Source organism: Pelmatolapia mariae, linkage group LG9 (assembly GCF_036321145.2).
Source record: "Pelmatolapia mariae isolate MD_Pm_ZW linkage group LG9, Pm_UMD_F_2, whole genome shotgun sequence".
Taxonomy (NCBI): domain Eukaryota; kingdom Metazoa; phylum Chordata; class Actinopteri; order Cichliformes; family Cichlidae; genus Pelmatolapia; species Pelmatolapia mariae.
The window spans coordinates 23,184,267-23,192,491 of NC_086235.1; the positions used below are offsets into that span (position 1 = coordinate 23,184,267).

The window sequence follows — 8,225 nt, forward strand, 5'->3', positions numbered from 1 at the left end:
TAGATCTGCACAAATAAAAATTAAATTGGGAGTTCCTCAAGGACCAGTTCTTGGGCCATTACTCTTTAACCTATTTCTTGGTACTACTCTAAAGAAATATTATTATATCATATCACTCTTGTGAAAATGATACACACTTGTACTCTTTTTTCCTCTGATCTAACCTCTGTTCAGAAATTTTGATGTCTCAAAATGTTTTAGAACACAGTAACCACAGTTTTTGGTCCAAAAACAGAAAATTTGCTCATATTTATCATCCCTTTATCTGAAATAAAGTGAGCTAGTCAGAAACCTTGGCATTATTTTTGGACTTTTTTGGGACATTTTAATAAAGTCACCAGAACTGTTTTCTATCACTTAAAAAAGATTTCAAAATTTTGAAAATTTGTATCTCTGAGACATTTTTCCACACACTCATCTCAAGCAGAGATGGGGTTAGACTACAACACTGCTCTATGCTCTTTAAACAAATTATCAGTAGGATGACTTCAGCTTGTAAAGAGTGTGGCAGCCTTACATGCACAAAGAAACATGAACATATTGTCATACTGAAGCCACTTCATTGGCTCTCAATTCAATACAGAATTACCTTTAAAATCCTTCTGTTAGTTCATAAAACTCTCAATGGTTTGCCCCCCACCCTGTACATCTCAGATTTGCTCTGTGTCTATAACCCAATTACAGCTCTCAAGTCTTCAGGTGCAGATCTTTTAACTATTCTGAGAATTAGATCTGAGTGTGCTGAGGGTGCTTCAGCTACTGTGGTCCTGTTCTTTGGAAAAGGCTACCTGCTGACCTGTAGTCAATTAAAATTGTGCCTACATTCAGAAACAAACTCAAAGGCGTTTTTATTCTTACAGGCTTACACTGTGTGTGTGTGTGTGTGTGTGTGTGTGTGTGTGTGTGTGTGTGCAGTGTTGGGGAGTAACGGAATACATGTACCGCCGTTACGTATTTAAAACACAAAATATGAGTAACTGTATTCCGTTACAGTTACCGTTTAAAAAGGTGGTATTTAGAATACAGTTACTTTGTTGAAATAAATGGATTACACAGCGGTATTTTCCTGTTTCATATTGTGGCGGGTCAGGATTGTTCTGTTGTTCCAGGCGGCAGCATTACGGTTGCCATGGTTACAGGGTGATGCTCTTTCTCTAGCTGTGTCCAAATTCATGGGCTGCATCCTCCTGAGGACGCATTTGTAGACCGATTACATCACAGTGACGCGCCGAAGGCTGTCCAAATTCGTAGACTCCTCCAAATGCAGCCGACAAATGCGTCCTCCTTTTCCCCGAATTTGAAGGATGGGTCGGGTGTGTCCTTCGTGGCCCACCATATCCCAGAATTCATAGCGCGGCCCAGCCAAACTGCAGTTTCCGGCAATGGCGGCCGCTACTAAGTTTTAAAATTACTGTTATTACAGTTTTTCTCGATTGCTTAAACACTATAACCAGGCCTCTAAACTAAAATTTCAAAACCATAAACGCTATTGGTCAAAAAGCTCACCCATTTCCCTGACCTATAAACACTATTCCCTGCTTTGACACATGACTCAAATTTGGTGAACTGGTACTGCAAAACTCTACACACAAATCCCTACATTTTACAGTGCTTACACCATGTAGTCATGTAGAAAGCACTAGCATGCAATAATGTTAACGTAAGTCAGCATAGCTTGAGCCCAATTAGCACACAATTAACCAGGTGGAAACACTAGGAGTCAAAATTTAGCACACACCAATCAGAACCTGCGATGGATAGATAAAAGGGCCAAAGTCAGCTCATTCAGGTTTGAAACAATGGATCCAAAGAGATGCAAAGGAAGAGGACGTGGTGGAGAAAGAGGACGTGGTGAAGGAGGAGGACGTGGTGGAGAAAGAGGACGTGGTGAAGGAGGAGGACGTGGTGAAGGAGGAGGACGTGGTGGAGAAAGAGGACGTGGTGAAGGAGGAGGACGTGGTGGAGAAAGAGGACGTGGTGAAGGAGGAGGACGTGGTGGAGAAAGAGGACGTGGTGAAGGAGGAGGACGTGGTGGAAGAGGAGGAGGAGGTGGTGAAGGAGGTGGAGGTGGAGAACGACGGCGACAAGGAAGGGGAAGAGCAAGGGCACGAAGACAGTCAGTCTCGGATGAAATTCGAGCCACTTTAGTTGACCATGTCCTTGTCCATGGGATGACTATGAGGGAGGCTGGGCAACGAGTACAACCAAATTTGAGTCGCTTCACTGTTGCCTCCATCATCAGAACCTTCAGGGAGGAAAACAGGTAGGTGTACTTGCAGTAAGACTGCTTTGTACAGTAACGTTTAAGTTACTGAATTTATGTGTCTTGAGTTTCAGTATGTTTCCATTATTTTCCTGTAAAATGAATGTGTGACAGTTACAGTAATGAGTGCTTCTATTTTTGTAGGACACAGAGACGACCACCCGGTGGAGGCAGGTTAAGGCTTTTGTCGGAGGAGCAAGAGAGGGAACTTGTAAACATGGTAATTGCAAATAATGTAATCCGCCTGCAAGAGATTCAAAGGAGAGTGATTGAGGATGATCATCTTTTTCGAGGCATAAATGCCATCAGCCTCTCCACAATTGACCGCATCCTCCGAAAGAATCAATTCCGGATGAAACAGGCATACCGAGTCCCTTTCGAACGAAACTCTGACAGAGTGAAAAACCAACGTGTGGAATATGTTCAGGTATGAGTTTTGATACTGTATAAGGTATTGTGTACCATCACAGCATGGCAGTTCATGCTGCCATTTCAGCACTCTTGAACTTTGGTTCAGGGTACCGATTGACGCTACTGTGTTATGTGTTTTGCAGAGAATCTTTGAGATTGAAGGACGGCCTGTTCCCCATGAAATGATCTTTGTGGATGAGGCAGGTTTTAACCTGACCAAAAGAAGGAAAAGGGGGAGGAACATAATTGGCCATCGGGCTATTGTAAATGTCCCTGGTCAGCGTGGGGGGAATGTCACTATGTGCGCAGCCATCAGCCAACGAGGGGTACTCCACCGCCATGCCGTACTAGGACCCTATAACACTATGCTTCTCCTTGCTTTTCTTGATGGTTTAAGACAACATATGTTCCAGCTGGACTACAGGGAACCAGCACAGCCAGAGCAGCCTCACTACGTTGTTGTGTGGGATAACGTCAGCTTCCATCGCGCTGCTCTGGTTCGTGACTGGTTTACCAATAACCCAAGGTTTTCTAATATCTTTCTGCCTGCATACTCCCCCTTTCTAAACCCGATAGAGGAGTTATTTTCGGCATGGCGGTGGAAAGTGTATGACCGAGAACCTTATGTCCGTGTTCACCTCCTTCAGGCAATGGAAGAGGCCTGCCTAGACATATCAGTAGATGCATGCCAGGGGTGGATCAGGCATGCAAGAGGATTTTACCCCCGCTGCCTGGCTGGGGCCAATATAGCCTGTGATGTGGATGAGATTCTCTGGCCTGACCCAGACCAAAGACAAGATGCTGTGGTGGGATAATGTTTCTGGTGTGTGTTGTACTGTATAGTACATGAATGACAATGTGCCACTGTACATACATTGGTTGCGTCTTTTGTGTTTATCATGTGACAAGGGTTTTGAAGGGGAGAACCATAAGCAACCTAATTGTTTTGGAACTATTGTTTTGAATTAATTGTACCAGTGTGCAAAACTCTGTTGTAGTGTGTGTGTTTTTGAGGGCTTGTGTTTGATGTCTGAGGGCAAAGTTCGGTTTTTCAGCAGGAGTGAATAGTTTTGGGTGTAGAGCTTCATTTTGACCTGGAAATAGGATGTTTGGGGAATTGAGTGAGATGTTATGGATTTGTGTTTACTGTTGTGCGGATATGAGGCGTAGTTTCAAGAAATGTGTTTTAGCAATCGAGAAAAACTGTAATCCTTCTGGGTCACAAAATAAACTTTTAACATATTTTCAGGCGAGAATGTGGGTGTGTAAACTTGAAATATCTGCTCGGTTTATCAAGATATCGCATATTTGCAAAAGTGCTTCGACGTTTTCGGAGACGTCTGTTACCCACCAGCTCGATAGCTAGCCGATAGCTCGAGGGTCACTGAAGCCGCCAAGAACGGCACAACTCCCGGCACATCATTTTCAGATCACCGCCGACTTTCGCTACTCGGGTTAAACGTTATATATAAGTCACTTAGACAACCTAAACATGTTATTGTTTGGCTTTTTTCAGTGTTTTATTTGTTCGTGAGTAAATCGGTTTGGCTGAGATTAAAGTTATTAGATTAGATTAGATAAAATAAAACTTTATTAATCCCCCGGGTGGGTTCCTCCTTGGTTTTTACACCACTGAATAAACGTCAAACAGAAAACTGATTAAACAGAAGTATGAGACGGTCGAGAATTTACGCCAGTATCCTGTTATATTTTAAATAGCAAGGAGCAGACGGCCGAGTTTATTAAACTCCACCGAGACAGCGGTGACGTTAATCAGAAGGCTAGACCGTCCAATTTCACAGCCGTTTACTTCCGGCCTACCCGACCTTCTGAGGACCCGACCCACGTAGACCGCGAAGGCCAGGTCCTCAGGAGGATGCAGCCCATGAATTTGGACACAGCTTCTGTGTGTTTCCTGGGTGAGAGAGCGCCTTTTTGTTGTTGTGCTAAGCTAATAGGCAGAATGCTACAGGCATAGCCCTAAAGAATGTAGCCTCATGGGCAGTGTAGTCCGTGCTGCAGGGAGAATGGACTGCTATACCCGTTATGTATCTGCGCGAGGAGGGAGAAAAAGGTGAGTGGAAAAGTACGAGTTGTCATCGAGCAAAAATTTTTTCGGCTACGAGCCCGACACGGAACCCGTATTAGTCAGAGGTCCCTTTACTACGGTTCGGAGCCGCGGACTTTCAGTAACAATAATAAATCACACAGCAATAGTACATTCACGTAGTTGTAAAAAGCATGATAATATGTTAAGTAATCCAGAGTATTCAGAATACGTTACTCTCATTGAGTAACGTAACGGAATACGTTACAGAATACATTTTGGGGCATGTATTCTGTAATCTGTAATGGAATACATTTTAAAAGTAACCTTCCCAACACTGTGTGTGTGTGTATGAACTTGTATTTTAATTCTTTGTAAAAAGGGTGTTTTGTTGCTTTTATTGAGGCCTTATTAAGGCCTAGTAGACCTACAGAGATTTTTATATTTTTATCTGTTAGGTTAAGCACATTGAGTTTACGTTCAATCTGCTATGGAAATGAAACTGCCTTCACCTTTGCTATTATGATGATGTCATAGACAACACCTAACCTTTTATCTGATCTTATCTTTATCTTTCAGTAAAAATGAATTCTGTCCTTGTTGGGGGTTGTCACTTAAGTTTATTTTTTGGCACTAGCCAACAGATGCTTGAGAACATAAGCACTTTTCCAGTAATTGCCTTGAGTCCTTCGTCTCTGTTTCACAGATCAGGTGCTCTTGAGCTTCCACTTGTTTTTTGTTTTTTGTTTGCTTTTTTCTTATTTTCTGTTGATTTTGTCTGGGTTTTTTTTTTTTTTTCATATCAACTTTCATGTCAAGATTTTCCATTTTTTTCCCCCACATAGTTTCACGTAGTTTCCCTTGAGAGACTTACTCTCTCAAGGGAAACTATCTTCAGTGCCTACATCATTCCCCCCAACTTTCTTTTTAAACCATTGTTACTGCTGTGGGAACACTTTGGAGAAGTGTATCTTTTCTGGATTTATCTTGAAATGTTATTATTATAATTTCAGTTTCTACGCTTGGACTTTCTCCTGCTTGTTTTTCTTTCTTTCTTGAAAGATTTAGAATTTTCTCTTACAACATAATCAGTGTGAGGTGAACATGTTTGTGTATGAACAGAAACACAGGCATGGCAGTACACCAATAGCGAGCACATACCATTGATATAGAATTAGTACTCAGTCTCTATTCTTCTGGTGGCTGGTGATCACTTTTCATGACTATGGCAGTATTTTTCTTTTTTGACAAAGCTTATACTTAGGGCTAAATTAGGTAACCACAAACTCTTCCTTTGTTGTGCCACTATAGGGCTACTTTACATTTAATCATTAGTTATGATTAATCTCTTCCACACTGTGTCTTTGTCCTGTCTTCATCCACTCACTCCAAACCGCTCACGGCAGATGGCTGCCCCTCCTTGAGTCTGGTTCTGCTGGTGGTTTCTTCCTCTTAAATAAGAGTTTTTCCTTCCCACTGTTGCCAAGTGCTTGCTCATAAGGAGCCGTCTAATTGTTGGGGTTTTTTCTGTATTATATTAGGCTCTTTACCTTACAATATAAAGCATCTTGAGGCGCGGGTTGTGATTTACTGCTACATAAACTTTCTTTTTTCAACATTATTTATTTAAATGGCTTTGTTGCTCTAAAGTTCTATAAAAGCTTCCTACTTTGTGTTAATCCACCAAAATGCTTTGTCGGTAATGTTAGTAATGGTAGTTTAGTTTCGTTCAGTTTTTCAAGGCACAGTGGATTTTGTATTTATTTATTTATTTTTTGATATAATACGTTCTGGATACATTTTCTTTCCCCTGACCTGCAGGAACAGCATCCTCCCTGTGTTATCATCCATCCTAGTGCTTAATTAGCCAGCAAATTAAGCACTAGGTTTTCCTCTCCTGCCCAGTCAAACACACTCTTTGGCAGCATTGACCAAAAATATTACTTCTCCACAGGGGAGGTGTGAGGCAGGGACCAATTTCATATTCATAGATCCCTGGTTATACAAATGAGGCAGAAGTATGGGTTAGCATCTAAGACGTCTTACAGGTCTGTCCATGACCTTTTTGTTCTGGCAACTAGGGATTAATTTTAAATATCTAATGAAATTAATTTTAAACCTTCTCTTTCAAAGGCTGCCTAGCATTGCCTGTTTAAAATGACATAAAATCCATCATTCTAAAACTTTTGTAAAGTGAAACACATTTTACAAGTTTTACTTGAATGACAAAAACTCTAAATTCGCTGACAACAAGAGTGATCACCCCTATCTGAAGTTTACTAGAAAACATCTTCAATGCTCCACTTGCAACACCTCAACTGCTGATTTTAGATTTGACGTGTCCCAATTGCCATTCACTGAGGCGAGTCATAACTCTGCCTAAGAGCACTCATTGAGGGCTGAGGGATGGAAATGGGCTCATATATATGCAAAAGTTAAAGGTGTGAATAGCATTTAAATTACCAAACACATCAGATTTTGTCCTTGTAAACACAACAATCACGGGTGATTGCTAATAGAGTGAGTTTGTGGTCAGTGCTGGGAGGAGGAAGAGGCGATTTGTGGCTAAGCAGGTGTTAATCTCAGCTCTGCTCATGTTATCTGGCCCTGATTACTCAATTACAGCGGACACGGGTGCAGAAGTAACCTTTTGATGTATGTGAGGATAATCTGTTCCAAATGAGTTTGTGGGAGCGAGCACATAGCATGTAGCATCAAGATATGGCACATGCCACCTTGCTAAGTTTACAGGGCACCTCATTTCTGCTGCACTGCCTGTGTTTCCCATCATTTGATGGCAGAAGACTGCATCCTTAACTAAAGTTCAACTTCAACTCTGCTGGAAATTCCATTTTAAGCCTCACACACTTCTATGAATTTATTTTTCGTGATTAAACGCAATAATCCTAATTTTGGTAATCAAAACTCTGCATGCTCGGTATTAGACTATTTTATCTTCATAACAATTTTGATACATGTCCACCTCCATCATGCCAGCCCCACTTTCACTAATCCCTTTCTCAGTGAAAAGCCTCAAAGATAGCTGTGCTGTATGTAAACCTTCATTTCTTATCGCCTACTATTCCCCCTCCCGCTTAATACTTTTTAATACGCTGCCATTTCCTCGTGGAGAGCTACATGCTGTCTCAGCAGCGGACAGACAAAAGCATCAAGAAACATGGAAAGACATTCAAGGGCTTAGTGTCTATGGAAGGATGACCCTATATTGTTCCAAATGCATAAGGGACTAAAACGAAAACCCTTGGACTTAGTGCGTAATGCATAAAATGAATTTCTAACCCACCTCTATCAGTTTGCCATTCAGTTTAATTCCTCCCTTTTCATTGCCTCCCTCACTTCCATATGTTGTCCCTCTTCATTTTGATTGTGCCGCTCAAAGAAAGATGAATGTCATAGCAAGATCACATGCATATGATCAAAGTAGTGATAAATTAAAAAAGGAAAAAAACTTGATTGTGAAAAAAGAGTCTAAGAGTAGAAAGA

General features: G+C 41.4%; 1 protein-coding gene across 1 annotated transcript; it reads left to right on the top strand.

The window, feature by feature from the left end:
* The first annotated feature begins 2,038 nt into the window (after positions 1 to 2,038).
* LOC134634152 (uncharacterized) lies at positions 2,039 to 3,489 on the top strand. The gene is made up of 3 exons (XM_063483215.1): positions 2,039 to 2,263; positions 2,408 to 2,690; positions 2,818 to 3,489. Exons 1-3 carry the CDS (start codon positions 2,172 to 2,174, stop codon positions 3,487 to 3,489), a joined length of 1,047 nt encoding a protein of 348 aa, XP_063339285.1. The 5' UTR covers positions 2,039 to 2,171.
* Positions 3,490 to 8,225: the final 4,736 nt, after the last annotated feature.